At 38.0% G+C, this 15,359-nt stretch overlaps 3 protein-coding genes and 1 pseudogene across 3 annotated transcripts; 1 reads left to right on the top strand and 3 right to left on the bottom strand.

Moving 5' to 3' along the window:
• Window positions 1-2,331: 2,331 nt before the first annotated feature.
• LOC18991799 lies at window positions 2,332-3,458 on the bottom strand (annotated as a pseudogene).
• Window positions 3,459-4,207: 749 nt separating this feature from the next.
• LOC18991798 (putative isocitrate dehydrogenase [NAD] subunit-like 4) lies at window positions 4,208-5,018 on the top strand. Its single transcript, XM_024153158.1, is given in 2 exon segments — window positions 4,208-4,630; window positions 4,632-5,018. Coding segments are annotated over 2 exon segments (810 nt in total).
• A 172-nt stretch (window positions 5,019-5,190) lies between these two features.
• On the bottom strand, window positions 5,191-12,665 carry LOC18991797 (pre-mRNA-splicing factor ATP-dependent RNA helicase DEAH1). The gene is made up of 28 exons (XM_006415123.2): window positions 12,416-12,665; window positions 12,213-12,314; window positions 11,979-12,109; window positions 11,643-11,837; window positions 11,472-11,540; window positions 11,243-11,329; window positions 10,880-10,913; window positions 10,705-10,759; window positions 10,347-10,406; window positions 10,179-10,250; window positions 9,902-9,965; window positions 9,729-9,811; window positions 9,547-9,614; window positions 9,385-9,439; window positions 9,193-9,250; window positions 9,042-9,110; window positions 8,795-8,863; window positions 8,342-8,431; window positions 7,962-8,048; window positions 7,749-7,864; window positions 7,604-7,670; window positions 6,463-7,503; window positions 6,296-6,358; window positions 6,086-6,209; window positions 5,898-5,998; window positions 5,734-5,796; window positions 5,569-5,641; window positions 5,191-5,465 (listed from the first exon to the last, which is right to left on the bottom strand). The coding sequence occupies exons 2-28, from the start codon at window positions 12,307-12,309 to the stop codon at window positions 5,419-5,421; spliced, it is 3,138 nt and encodes a 1,045-aa protein (XP_006415186.1). The 5' UTR covers window positions 12,310-12,314; window positions 12,416-12,665; the 3' UTR covers window positions 5,191-5,418.
• A 72-nt stretch (window positions 12,666-12,737) lies between these two features.
• LOC18991796 (protein ABCI7, chloroplastic) lies at window positions 12,738-14,938 on the bottom strand. The gene is made up of 3 exons (XM_024152614.1): window positions 13,984-14,938; window positions 13,331-13,590; window positions 12,738-13,247 (listed from the first exon to the last, which is right to left on the bottom strand). Exons 1-3 carry the CDS (start codon window positions 14,863-14,865, stop codon window positions 12,953-12,955), a joined length of 1,437 nt encoding a protein of 478 aa, XP_024008382.1. The 5' UTR covers window positions 14,866-14,938; the 3' UTR covers window positions 12,738-12,952.
• Window positions 14,939-15,359: the final 421 nt, after the last annotated feature.

The following is a 15,359-nucleotide window of genomic DNA, read 5'->3' as shown; positions in this document are numbered from 1 at the left end:
AGTCAATCTCATTTTCGTTGCATCTTCCCGGGAGAGAGCTTTAACGGAGTTGAATACCTCTGATGTGCCATCGATGGTTAGATGTAACATAGTGTGGCAGTACTTACCCATGAGAAATCCATTGTTTGATGCCATTTTAATGAAATCCAACCCTGCTTGGAGGCTATTTTCGAAAAAAATCAGCGATAAACCTCTTCGCAATTGTGCGGATGGATTTCCTGCCTCCAAGCACCGTGTGAAGAATGCACCCACCCTTCCATGTTGATCCCACTTCCACGGCGCTAGGAAACCCGCTTCGTTAGAGATGTTGTTAAGTGTTTTCGACGAAACTTTTGCAAGACAAAGATCCGCATACGAATTTGAAGATATTTTTAACAATATCTCGTACAAAAGATCAGAAGGGAGCGAGTTGAGATTCGCCATAGGAAAATCGGGATGGGAAATGAATCTTCTCGGTTGTAGTATTTATAGAGAACTTACAGTTCTTTAAATCGATGCAACGGTTCTTTGGTAACGGTTTCACATAACCGTTACCAAAAGTCTACCAGAGGGACAAAAATAGAAAGATGTACAACACTGCAACCATAAGTCTACCAAACGGTAGGTTTTTTCGTAGATAGAACAATTCTTTTAGGACAAAAAAATAATTTCAATCCATAAAGTCAAATGTCTGCCAAACATTAACAATTAAGTCTACCTCAAGCATGAAAAATAACTACCCAGAGATATCTACCGCACGTATTGACAACTTTTTTCACATAAATCTACCGCTAAAGGACATAAGTCTACCAACTCAGAAAATAAATCTACTTCATTGTCAATAAATCTACCAAAAAAGTCAACTATGCGAGAAAGTCAACGCTTTTTTAACAAATCTACCAAAACTTTTGACAAGTCTACCGAAACATAATCTACCGAAACATAATAAATCTACCTCTCATCGTCAAAACTCTACCATGATAAGTCTACCAACATTTAAAAACTCTACCAACTCTCGAATAAATCTACCATCGATCTAATAACTCTACCGACAAAATTTTTGCGTTGACCAAAATTTCATAAGTCTACCGTCATAGCTTGGTAGACTTATTAAATTTTGAGCGTAATAATCTGCCTACGTGGCATTAAAAAAATAATGGCATTTTTGTAATTAGGTTTTTTTCGACAAAGGCGAAAAATGTGTTTTGGATATACTAAGTTAGTTTTGTAAAAAAAATAAAAGTGCATCGAACGAGTAATATAGATACTTTTTTAAGATTGGTATAGTAATTCTCCCTTTTTTATTTCTTACATTTTCCGTTGGCTGTGTTTTTTGTTTGTTTCAACTTTTGTAGTTGTGAAGCACACAAATCCCAAGTGGTATATAGCCTCTGGCAGTGATATTCTCGAGACTTACCGTCTTACTATAAAAGCAGACGCTGCTAATGCTTTTGCTGGTAGCGTAGCCTTCCATGTACGAGGTAACTTGAAAACAATATTTACTATTAAATCAGTAACAAACAGAATTTGTCTTTGACCCATAACATAACTCTATCCTCCTCCATCTGTTTTGTAGGTTCTTGTGAGGGAGATTTGAGTGTTAAGGGTACTGAACAATTGCATGTTGGGAATGGGAAGCGCGCCACCGAATCTAGTAGAGAGCTTTTGAGAATTAGCTTTTAGGAAAGCCGAGTAGCTAAAGTAGCTTCACTGGCCAGTGATGCATTCTTCCCAATTTGGTATTCAAAACCGTAGTTCTTCTCCTCATAATGGATTTTGATGGTTTTTCCTAATGGAATCAGCTAAATTGAGATGCGGTGAGAAAACTTTTATTGCTGCAACAAGAAGTATGGAGTCTCTCTGCTCTTCACCAATAACAATACATTTCAGCCATTAGATTTATTAGATTCTGAAGAAAGTCTCTACAAGAAATGATGAGTGGTAGATGATCTTGTAACATTGAAACCTTATGAGATATGATTCTGAATCCTTGAATAACTGTCCAAAACGCCGAGATAGAACTCTGGAAGATTTTACTTTATGTAAACCACAGCAGGAAAAAGAATTCAAAGCAGAGAAAAAAAAACAAGAATACCATAAGAGGTCTTAAAAGAGACTTTAAACCTTGTCATTACGAAAAGAAGAGTTGATTAATGTAGGAACATAATATGAAAAGCCAATAGAGTAATAAATTTCACACAAAATCTGTGAATGAGAAGTCACACTCACAGCCAAAATAGCAAAGACTCTTGTTTTTTACATGAAAATTTTGCTTGGCCTAGAAGATCAACACTATCAACACCTGTCCACACTCTAGGTTAGCTGATAATTCGTAGTTATTAGGGAGGAGGATTAATTATCACTTGCTCCTTCTTCAGATATGGAGCAGAATTTCAGAGGTTCGTTAGCATTGAGATCCTCTACGTGGTCTACAAATGCGTAAACTGCTCCACTATTCCCCAAACCTTGGATTTCAACACTTTGGAGAGTGCTCCTTTCGGGATTGAAGTACAAAACATAGAAAGGACTATTTGGATAAAAATTGTCCATAGTCAAAATAATATCACCTGTAGCTGTCACTCCAGCGATGGAAACATAATAAGGGTTAACCGGTGCATGCTTAGGCCAAGTATAGACATGTTTCGACCATTTTGGATTCTCCACATCCTCTAGAACCCACATACGCAACTCAGCGGTATTATCAGCCTTATCAAAATTCAGACTAATCACACCTAACTTACCTTTGTAGTTTACAAATTTTCCTGACAAAGCATGATGGGATCCTGTGTCAATAAACTTGAATTTCTCAGACCTCACATCAAAGCAAACTATATGAATTTCATAATCAGTTTTAGCCAAGTGAAATAAAACCCCATTGATGCAAATCCTTTTAGAAAAACCGAACTTGTATCCGGGAAAATTTATCTTACTCCTCCACCTAAGTTTTCCAGCTCCCAATGTCAGAATTCTATGAGGATCCCAATTAGAACAAAGCGGATAAGCTTTGGACAATACCTTGAATTGCTTGTCAATCGGATCAAACCCTAAATAGCTACATGAATATATGTTCTGTCTCGGTTTAGTTAAGCTTGCATACTTACCCGTGATAGGGTTAAGTATCACATCCACATACCCTGAATCCTTAGACCCCATATGAGAGAAATAGATCAAGCCAGAGACATAGCTACAAGTGTCTTCATACTCCTTATATCCACGGAACTCACTATGAAAATCGAACGCGACTACAAGAGATGACTTCGTCTTGTAATATGGATATTGAGGTTGAGGCGACGAGTAAAAGCTCTACATATCGTCTTTTTCGACCGCAAATAAGAGACGTGGACGAGCCGAGGACCTTGTCAGAAACAACTCGGTGAAATATGGACCGTGAAGCATGAACCCCATAGCTTCGACACGCAACAAAACTTATCGACTGACTTTAGAGGCAATCTTGAGAGTATCTCGAGAACGAGATCCATAGGTAAGGAATCTGAGTTTTTTTCCCTCTTCATGATCGTTCGTATTTGGAGAGATATATATGAATACAAATAAGAACTCAGAGAGACTCTAATATATATATATATAGGCTCTTTCCGTATTTCTTGCGAATTTCCTATTTTCTATAGGGTTTTTGTTTCTGTTTTTAAGACCTAGCTTGCCATAATGTGTCGTGCAAGGCACGTGATAAGTAAACCTAAAAGTTAAATACTTTCTCCTTTTTATTTTATTTTTTTTTTCTTTTTTATTTTTTGTCTAATTTATGATTTCATTGAGGGGAAGGTGTTTGAACTCATACGAATATTATGATCTAGTTAATTAGGGAATTTGAATTAGCTTTATTTCAGGGAATCTTTGAAATGTTAAAATAACTCAAAACATAAGTAAAGATCGATATATACATTACAAAGTTAAGGATTGATGAGAAATTTGAGATCTTCTTCATGCATCAGTACATCAACTACCAATCGATTGGGTTTTAGCAGTTAACTCAACAACACTGAATAACTCAACAACACTGACAAAATCGATTAGTAACACAGTTTGGTCATAATATAATCTGATTGGAATGTAAAGTTGGTAAAGAGAAAGGTTGAGACATGTGTTCCATTATGTTCTTACTCTGGCAAATAGTCAACTCTTTGACATCTATTCCATATGATTTTTTATTTATTTTACAATCATAACTGATCAAGTGGTTATCTTCAAACCAAATTTGCAGACAGAAGATATGTCTCACAAATCGATATCCCTCTTGAAGAATCTCAGTAGAACCACTTCTACGCGTAGAACCGTGACGGTTATCAACAGCAATGTGACGAATTCGGTGCACCAGGTGATGGATGCAATGCACGCACCGGTCTACTTCGAGACTTATGACATTAAGGGAAATATGAATCATTTGCCGCAAGAAGTGGTGAGATCGATACGGAAGAACAAAGTGTGCTTGAACGGCAGACTCGAAACCTCTTTGTGTGGTGGTGCAAGGAAAGAGCTTGGCCTCTTTGCATTTATGGTCAACTGTTTCAATCTGAACGGTCAACGGAGTCGCCAAAAGAACGTTAACATCGTGGTGATCCGAGAGAACACGGATGCTGAATATGCTTGGCGTGAGCACGAAATTGCTAAGATGTATCCAATCATCACTTACGAGTTACGACGAAATCTCTGTTGATAGCTGCTGTTTGCAACTTGTGGAGAAACTAGAGCGATTCGACGTTATTGTGACTCCAAGTCTTTATGGGAATCTAATTGCAAACATTGCTGCTGGTCCTGCTGGAGGCAATGGAGACAACATTATGCCTGGAGGAAGTTTTGGTGGTGAGTATGCAGTGTTTGAGCAAGTTGGATGTGTAAGAAACAATGAAAATCCAGTGGCGTTGCTGTTCTCTTCGGCTATGATGCTGAGATATCTTCAGCTTCCTTTATCTGCTGACCGGCTTGAAACCGCCTTGAAGCGTTTTATCTCTGAAGGAAAGTGTGGAAACAGTAATACTACTGCTCAGGAGGTTGTTGATGCTGTAATTGCAAATTTGGATTGACTTCAAAAATGTTATGATTGATATGATTCAAGTCGAGCCAAACACAGCTAGCTGATCTTTTAGACTTCAGAGAGCATGTAGTTTGACTCGCATATAGCATTCAATGTGTGATTTTTCAATGTTTGTCTTTATAGGGTGCGTGCACTTCGCGGCTCAAGCTAAAATGCTTTGCTTAGAAACAAACTGTCCATTGTTTTCTGTCCATTGTATATAATGCGAACAAGTTGTCATTGATGTAGACTGAAGATAACATTTTAGATTATTTTCTAACAAAATACTCAAGAAGCTCTGAACAAAAATGAGTTAATGTAGCAAAGAGAGTTCCCTAACAATCTGTCAAAGTTATCTATACTCACATCTGTTTCCACTATTCTTTTGCCGATCCAACCTGAGTTTTTTCTTACATTGCAGCTTTTCCAGCTCCTTTGGGCATTTTCTTTGATGCACCTGAAATTTATTTTAGATGGGTTTTGTCTTTAGAGATCGAAAATTTAGATTCTACAAATTACAAAAAAGCATAATTGGACAGAGCAAAAAAAAAGGTCCATACCATCTTCAACGTCCTTGAGCTGGTAGTAGTGAGGAGCTAACTCAATCAACCACTCTGGTTTCAACTCCGTGACCTGAATTTGCAGGTTGTAAGTATACAAACCGATGAATGAAACCAAAGAAGTAAAACCGAAATAATTCAAAACAGAGATCCAATTTTAATTACCTGTCGCATATATTCCTTGGAGGTAAGCACTAGTTCATGATATACAACCCATCTCGGCAATACCTAGAATAAAGCATTTGACAAGAAATCATCAATGTTCTTTAAGATTCTATCAATAATCAGACTTTTGTGGGTTATGTAAAGGCACTGAGGCAGAAACTAACCTGAGATAAGCCTGAGTTGGGATGTATGTGCACTGTTTGAGGATGCTTTACAGTTCGATATGATCCATTCTTCTGCAGCTTCGCAGTGTGCGGAAAAAAACCTGAGTAAACGGAGAAGATCATTAGTCAGGCATTTAGTTGTAAGGACTTGATTATTTTTTAAACAGCACAAATGAGGAGGAACTTACCAGCTACGATGGATTTCCTAACCGAGTCCAAATCATTCAGGTTTGAGCTGATTTCTATTTCCACTCTCTCGAGAAGTCCTTCCAATTGGTCACGGATATCTCTGGCTCTTTTCATGCTCCGGACCTGAACAAATATTCAACCCAAAACAGATGTCATATGGATTCACATCCAATTCATGCAATGATAGGCATATAAAGACAACTCGGTACCTGAATGTAGTTCTCGTAGCACCACTGAGTAGAATAGTTTGTTTCTTTCCATGAACTATAAACCTTCACAGAACAACAAAGACGATAAACATACAAAGATAGCACATTAGCACTATAAACTTATGGAAGAGAACGGAAAAGAAAAGAGGGAAACAGAAGGTCAAAACCTTTAGCAAAGCAATGTGGTCACCAACATTTCCAGTGTGGAAATTCATTCTTGCGTTGTCGGCGTGAACCTGCTTGTCCTTGGGACGATAGAAGATAGAGCCTCCAACTGACAACATAGCAGCAATTGATATTATCTCATCTGAGCACTTGTACTTGTCAGAAACAACAATCATCTTCGACAACATTGGATCAAGGGGAAACTCTGCCATCCTTCTACCAGCTTTAGTCAATTCACCTAGCTTATTTAAAGCACCCAGAGCAAACAGCAGTTCTAAAGCCTTCACAAGTGCTTCAGCTGGTGGAGGGTCCATGAAATCAAAGTTTATCAGATCGTGAATCCCAAGACTCTTCAACGCAAGTACAACACTTGCAAGATTCGTCCTCTGGACTTCTGGCACCGTGTTTTCCTCTAAGTCGTTGTTGTAATTAAACGCTGTGTACAGACGGTAACATTTTCCTGCGCTTGTTCTTCCAGCTCTACCAGCTCGTTGAGTTGCTGAAGCCTTAGAGATAGGAGTAATAAGCAAAGATTCCATCCCTGTTCTAGGATTATATGATTTCATCTTGCTAAAGCCTGGATCAACAACATACTTTATACCATCAATCGTCAATGATGTTTCAGCAATATTTGTTGCCAGGACTACTTTTCGTGCCCCTTCTGGAGTTGGCTCAAATATCTTTGCTTGGAGTTCGCTTGGAAGGTTTGCGTAGATCGGGCATATAATCAGTTCACGAATTTTTGTACCCAAACCTCTTATCCTGTGCTTCAAGATCTCTTCTGCAGTTTCAATTTCCTCTTGACCTGTGAAGAAGACCAATATATCTCCAAGTGGCTCTCTCACATGGATAGTAAGGACAGTAACTATTGCTGCGTCCATGTAATCAGCTTCAGGTGCACTTGTGAAGTTAATTTCAACTGGATACCTTCTTCCCGGGAAACTAAAAATTGGGGCTGTATCAAAATAATCAGAAAACTTTTCTGCATCCATTGTAGCACTAGATATCAACAACTTCAAATCAGGTCGAAACCGCGCTATATCCTGTCGAATAAAAGAAGAGCCAAAGCCAATCAGATTTACCCACGAATCTAACCATCATTACACAAGTACTAAGATTCATTGTACAGGAAAATCCACTTGCCTTAACTAATCCAAACAGTATATCGGTTGACAATGTTCTTTCATGAGCCTCATCCACAATAACGACACTGGAATTTTGCAATCAATAAGATAAAACGTTTAGCTGTTTAATAGTAATCATAAAATTGTGAAAGAATGTTCATTACCTGTAGCTGGCCAGATCTGGTTCGCCAAGCAGCTCACGCAAAAGCATTCCATCAGTCATATACTTCAGAACTGTTTTGTCTGAAGTACAATCCTCAAATCTAATGGAGTAGCCAACCTGTTTCACCAACCAACCACATTTCAGATTTTGAGAGGGAAACAATTGTGCAATAATCAACTACCAGTAGCAAAAGACGAAAAGAAGCCAAACTTACCTCATGTCCGAGTTTGACACCCATTTCTTGAGCCACACGGGCAGCAACACTCATAGCTGCAACTCTTCGAGGCTGCGTACAACCAACCTGAAATATAATAGAAAAGCATTATGGTACTTAATTTGATAAAGGAATTACTTTACCAGCCGCTTTATATTTTTGAACCCATCTAACAACAAGGTCTGCACAAAGGCTTTCTTCTTAATCCTATATAAAACTACACATTTTGTTAACTTGAAAATAAGGAACCCTAAGTTCGTCCTCAACTATATGCTCTCAACTAAGGAATAACACACCAATTTTTTGATGACTTCTACACTACCAGTTCCTTTTTGAAGGAAATTTGCGTCTTTAACTATATGCTGCGTTCTAGGTCGTACCTTTCCGCGCTTTGTGTAACCAGCTTCATGGAGATATTGTGGTATTTGTGTTGTCTTTCCTGAACCAGTGTCTCCCACAATGACAAGAACCTAAAAGTTGAAAGAAGGTTTCAAATTTTAATTACATATAGCAGAGGAAAACCATAACAAAAAATATATTTAAAACAAATTATGCACAATTTCATAATCAAAAACTTCAATCCACATCTATATTATGTACATGACACTGAAATATGATACTTGCTTTAATTTAGAAGTGTTTTCTTCTCTGTTGATCTTGTATCACTTACACATGTTCAAATGTTATATTCGAAATACACTGTTTACAGTAGGGATTGGTACAGTAAGCTTCTCGTCTGTTATTAGATGACTTAAGAAATGTAAACCTTTTATTTTAAAATCTGAGAGTCGCATTTAGTAAACTAAAGTTAATGGCATGAGAGCTAGAATCACCTGATGCTCTTCCACAGCCTGAAGCAGTTGCTCACGATACGCGTAAATTGGCAGGCTTTTTCTGACCTCCTGAATCACAAACAAGCAGATGCAAGAACATGTTAGGATAACTTTTTAAATTTTTTGCTGTGGATATTATAGAAACATACATTCTCAACTTATTCCGAACTATATCCTAAAATGAAGATTTGGTAGTTGCGTTTACACAAACAGAGTTAATGGAAAGAAACGCAGAAGAAGATAGCACCTGAAGTTCTTCTAAAGCTGTTCTCTCTGCCGCATCTTGAGATTCTTTAGCATCCATATCATGTTCATACTGCATCGCAAAAGTAAGAAGTCAGCTACAAGACAGCTTATGACAGAAGGTATCATCAGGTTTAATCTACAGTAGGCAATACATTTTCACCAGCCATCACAGATTCCTTTATGAAATTTATTTGGTCCTCAAACACAAACCTGCGGGAAAAAAAAAAAAAAAAAACAGTTAGAATCCTCAGACCATAGGCCTAATCTATGTTTCAGAAGCTAACGAGGACTATCTTTCAGACGAGATAAACAAATTCTAAAGACAAATATGTAACAGATCTCACTGATAATCGTCTGAGGCTTGCTTATTCTTTGCGCCAAATTTTAATGTTGCTTTTCCTGCAAAACAATGTCATTTAGAACAGCTTAAGAGAAACAAATGAAACTTAAACCAGTGCAGTAAAAACAAGACTGGTCAACGGAAGTAGAGTTAAAACAGAAATTACCAATCTGATGGTCCTCCCAAGCTTCTTGCTCTGCAAATGGATTCATTTTCTCTGTTGAATCCAGGTCCCTAAAAAAAAAAAAAAGAGAGCTGATTTAGAACGCCCAAAATGGTTATGAAAAATACTAAAGGTAGATATGGCAACCGAAAGTAGATTAGAATGTTTGTCAAATATCAACTCACCTGTATCGTTGTACCGCAACAGCAAATCTCTTTTCCTGATCAACACCCCCCTCTTGATCATCATACGCATCAGGAATTCTATACTGAACTCCGAGAGGTAGGAGTAAGCGGGAGATATGTTAGATATATATCGAACCTAAAGAATATGGAGGGAGATAAGATGCAAACATTACCTCCTCAACATTATCTTCATCTTGTGTTCTTTTCTTCACTAGATCATATAGCTCTTTCTTGTATCTATCAAAAATAACATATCAACCCAAGCTCAGTTAACCATAACTAAGCATAACTTCTAAAATATGAACACACCATATAGATTATATTGCAAAAAAAAAAAAAGAAAAAAAAAATTACTACGGAATTGTTTACTAATCAAAACAAGCTTGTTTCATCAGATAGATTATGGCAATGGCAACAATTATCTTGATGCAAGAATGATGTAGCAGTTACCTAAACTCACGAAGCTCTGTTTCTGTGAGCTTTTCACCTCCGAAAAGATATTGTTCATCTTCTATCTCATCCCTATGGAGAAGGAGGAAACAGGAGAAAATAAGTTAAAGAGAAGAGACAATGCCAAAATAAGAACAGAAAAATGCAAAAAATTTACATGTTATGTACCTTAGTTCTTCCAATTTCTTCTGTTCTCTCTTCTTTAAATATTCTTGTCTTGAGACTTTCCTGCATTAGAACCAACAAATATTAATCAATACTATGGACAGCAGAAAATAGCCTCCAAAGAGATCATTTCTATCAGTGGAAACACCGTTAATAGTTTCACACGGTAATGATTGACAGAGTCAAGAATTGGTAATTAGAAATCGAGTTTGCAACGTCATATAGTATTTCAATGGCGGGATTAAACATACGACACACAGGTACATTGTTGACTATTGCTCTTGTCACTTCTAGGCAACTATACTTCATTGTCTTCTAACAGTTCTATCTCTGTCAAACAATAAAGAAAAAAGTTTGTTACCTTAAGGAGTGTAAATCATCCTTCTCCAAAGCGTTTGCCCTTCGAACAGCCTCCTCTGTTTTCAATAAAAAAATATCCAAAATGAGACTATCAGGCAAAAAAGACTTACGTTTGAGAACACAATGTACATAAAAATGTTAATATATGTTCACAAACGAATTATAACGGATTGTACCTTGCTCTTTCTTTGACAACTTTTGCTCTGTTAGCTGATCATTAAACAAACGAAAAGAACATATCACTGACTTTCACATGTACAATACATCAATAGTAAACCATGCTAACTACAAACTTCTCATTCGGTTAGAGAAACTGTCTTAGCATACAGGATTGGATGACATATGAAAGTGTATCTTTTGCTTAATTCATTTTCCTTACTCATACTAAACTAGATTTGCTTGTTCTGAAATATGGAAAAACTCATTCATTAAAAATTCGTACATAATTTCCGAAAATACTTAGCCCCTGGTTGGCTATAACAAAAGGGCTATTCGAATCAAAACGGGAAAAACATACCAAGAATCAGATTGAGGCATACCTTTCTTGTTCGAGCAGTATCACGATCTCTTAAATGCTGCTCCAGTTCTTCTCTCTCCTTTTGGTCACGCAACATTTCCTCTTCTGACTGTGCCGAGGGTACAAGATCAAGCAAATTATAAAAGCACAGCTGTTAGCCACACATATCTATAGAAAATTTCCTAGTTACTGGATTTCTACAACACGAGGCCAAAACCCAGAAAATAGTTGAAATGGATCTCAAGATATACCTCAGAACCATCATCCTCGTCTTCAGAAACCTTTCTTTTAACGTGTCTATTATCCTCTCTAACACTCACCTACAATGTTGTTCACAGTTTTATCAGAAGAGATTCCAAGCTATATCTTACCATAGAGAAAGAAAGAAATTGCAATCTGTCAATAAGGAAAAGAAACTATGCCTCGTCCTCACTGTCATCTGACTGCCCACTTTTCTTTCTAAACCTTTTCTTGCCCTTATCTGACTTTCTAGATTCAGAAGCTGAAGGTTTTTTCTCCACAACGACTTCGTCTTCATCATCATCAGCATCTAAAAGAGCATATGTTTTTTGCTTCCTCACTAGCATTGCTGCCTCTTCTTCCCGTTGTTGGTAAAGCTGATAGAGGAGCAGAAGAAATTAATTAAAACTAACCAAAACTATACAACTATGCTTAAACTAAGATGCAGCTACTTCCAAAGGCTTCAAAGAGAAGACATAAGAGCAATAATGTTTACAGAATCTCATTGAGAAACTCACATTCACACCAGCAGCTTTACGAGGGACTCTGGCGAAAATTTCTTCAGCAAACGAACGAGTATCACCAGAAGAAGAAAACCCGTAATCCACCAACTCTCCCACAAGTTCAGCTGGTGATTTTGATTTTTTAGCTGCACGAAGATTATAACAACCCCATTTGAAAATTCTTAGCACAGTAGCAAATAAATTCCTTCATATTCTCCATGATCCAAAATTGAAACTATCAACATTTACCCATTGCAATGAGATAGTTAACAACAGCTGTTTGAGAATAGCCAAGTAGCACCATCAGCTTATCGGAAACCCAGGTCTTTAAATCATTGCTCGCCATTCTCACTGCATTGAGATAACCAAAATCAACTATCTAACCACAAGAGCCTCGACTTCAAAAAGTAATCAGCACACAGAAATATCGTTAATCATCGAGCGTTACAAACCCTAGAATTCGGTAACTAAGTTCCAGGTTTCAAGAAGCTTATAGAGTAAGAAGATTTCAATGGTGACGACGTCTGTATTCGAAGCTACTGATGACTGATAAGCCCGAGTGTATAAAAAGCGGAATCTATCAAAGTGATTTCACCGGAGACGGCGGTAGAAAGAATAAGGCGGTGAGAGTCTCCGACGTCGATGGAGGCCAAAAATGGAGGAAAGGGGAAGGCAGAATAAAAATGTAAGTGTTTGTTGTTTATCAGATTTCAAATAAAAAGCGTGTTGTTTTACTCATCTAGAAGTCGAATCTTTACTGTTTTCCGTTTTCACTAAATCCCAAACATTCACGCCGTTTTGCTTATGAATACACAGTAGACATAACGTTCTGTTTAATTCACATAGAAGCCAACTGTTTGTTGTTTCTTTACTTAAAATGGGCCAAAATTGAAATAGTTGGGCCTCGCATACTAATGAAACGAATCAAATGGTGCAGTAGTATCGTCGTCTATGTAAAGAACAGAAATTTCTCCGGCGTTTAAATGAGATCAGAGCAAGCACTTGACGTGATTCCTAGCTTGGTCGCGAATTACCCGATTCGGAAACTTCTCGATCACCTCCGATCCAAAAGACGATATGAGAGCTCTTCTTGCAGTCCCCAAGTCTATCCCACGAGCTTGGAAATAAAAGAGCTGGTCTTCTTCAAGATCGCTGATTGCAGCTCCGTGTGAGCACTTGACATCGTCTGCAATGATCTGAAGGTTCGGTTTAATGTTCACGGTGGCTCGTGGTTTCAGAAGCAGGCTCCGTGTTAGTTGTCCCGCGTCTGTCTGCTGAGCATATCTGCATATATATCACAAACCGATTCGAACCGAAAGACAACCAATCGAAAAGTCAAGAAACCGGAATATCAAGGCCAAGCTTACTTGTTGACTCGGACGTTGCCATCGAAAACAGCTTGACCAGAGGAATGAGCAACAATGCACTTGTGGAGCTGCCGCGAACAGCCTCGAGGATGGTCTAGAACAATTCTGCTATGGAGATCAAGAGTTTGCTCGTTAACACACATGTGAAACGTGGTTAACTCGGTGAGTGTATCGGGCCCGAGCTGCTGCACATGAACATTGTGCCTCCCTAATCTCCCACCAGTACTCACTTCTACTAGCTCATATTCACTCTCTGCCTCCTACACAGATCAATCACAAGACCAATTCACTCTCTTGAACATCGTACTCGAGCCATATCAACACATACAAAAGCTATAAACTTGACAAAAACCTTAAGAGTACACGATCCAACAATTCAATCATAAAGTCTACAACTTTCCCAATCCAGCAGCAACAAAACTAAAGGAAGACATTTTTCTGAATAATTCAGCACAAAGATGCCTACTTTTCGTATTCGAATGATACCAAAACTTCCAATATTACTCTCATCTTACAACACTAACCTCAAGTAAACTAAAACCACTGATTCTCTTCAACAATTCAGGAAAAAAGATACCAAATTTCTCAAAATTACCAACTAATCAAATGTTTTTACTTGAAAGACAAAGAAGAGAATCAGCAAAAGGTGGGACCTGACGGACGAAAGTCCACTTGATATGAGCAGCAGCCATGGATTCTCTCTGCAAGTAGGAATGCTTAACTTTGGCATTCTTCTGTACAACAACTTCTAAAACCGGATTGGTCCAGTAATAACCATCCTCGTCTTTCCCAACAAACTCCTCAACTATACCAATCTCTCCTCCTTCTTCCACTAACACAAAAACCCTAGGATTCGAAACCGGCAACTTTTTCGATCCCCGGTCACCAGTTTCTCCGGCGAAATACCTCAGATGAATCGAATTCTCCACCTTACATCCCGCGGGAACGTAAATCACAGTCAAATCCGGTGCTCCCATGCCGTTGATCGACCAGAAGAGATCACCGGAATCGAAGTTCCCGATGAATTCGGAAACCCGGTTAGTGAGCTCATCCGGTAGACCCGAGAAGCTCCCGAAGTAAACCCCGTCGGGCAAATCCGATGGACCAATCGTCAAATTCGACACGAACCCGTCGATTATCACGGCGTTTGGGAGATGGGTTTCCGTCAAATTGTCTAGAATTTGCGAATTCCAGTGATGGGTCGAGACGGGTTCGATTTGGGAGTAGCGGATGAAGGATGTATCGGTGAATCGAAAAGGCTCGTCTTTTCGCGACGGCCATGGAATAGATAAGAGAGTCTCGGCGGAAGATTCTCGGATTCTCTGGAGAGGTAAAGACGAGGAAGAAGAAGAAGGAGAAGCTGAGAGAGAGTCTTCGAGAGATTCCGCTAATTGAAGTACGAATGGGTCGGAGAAAGAAGCTTGTGCTCGAACAGAAACACTCGTAGGAGTTGTTCTTCTGTAAGGTTTCGGTTTTGGTTTAGGAGATAGATTCGGTATCGACGACAAGCGGCCGAGAACTGTGGTAGCCGCCATTAATGGATTCCGACTCGGCTCTCCCTCTCTTTCTCTCTCTGTCTCTCTTTTGCAGCGATCAGACAAGTTCTTCTCAAATGGAGTTTTTTTTTCTTTTTTTTCGTATTTTGTATCATAATCTTGTTTAGTTTGGGCTACACGGGCTTATTTGATGACCCATTTTGACTGGCCCAATTTATCGTTCTCTCACTAATATTTTTGTTTAACGGATGAATCATATTTGACATATAAAATATTTATGATGATTTAAATGATATATATTTATGTTGATTATATAAATATTTATGATTATGTTTTATTCGCAACTTAATTTAGAAAAATAGTGAGTAAGAGTCAATTGTATAATTTTAATATTAAAATTTTTTATAATAAAATATAAATTGAAAAAAATATATTAAAAAACGGATTAAAAACTTTTTGGTGGCTAAATTCATTAACTTTTAGTCATATATGCATACCAAAAATATATTTTTTCATACAAATTGTTAACCATA

Source organism: Eutrema salsugineum, unplaced genomic scaffold (genome assembly GCF_000478725.1).
Source record: "Eutrema salsugineum unplaced genomic scaffold, Eutsalg1_0 scaffold_5, whole genome shotgun sequence".
Taxonomy (NCBI): domain Eukaryota; kingdom Viridiplantae; phylum Streptophyta; class Magnoliopsida; order Brassicales; family Brassicaceae; genus Eutrema; species Eutrema salsugineum.
This window is presented reverse-complemented; position numbering and strand designations above follow the sequence as displayed.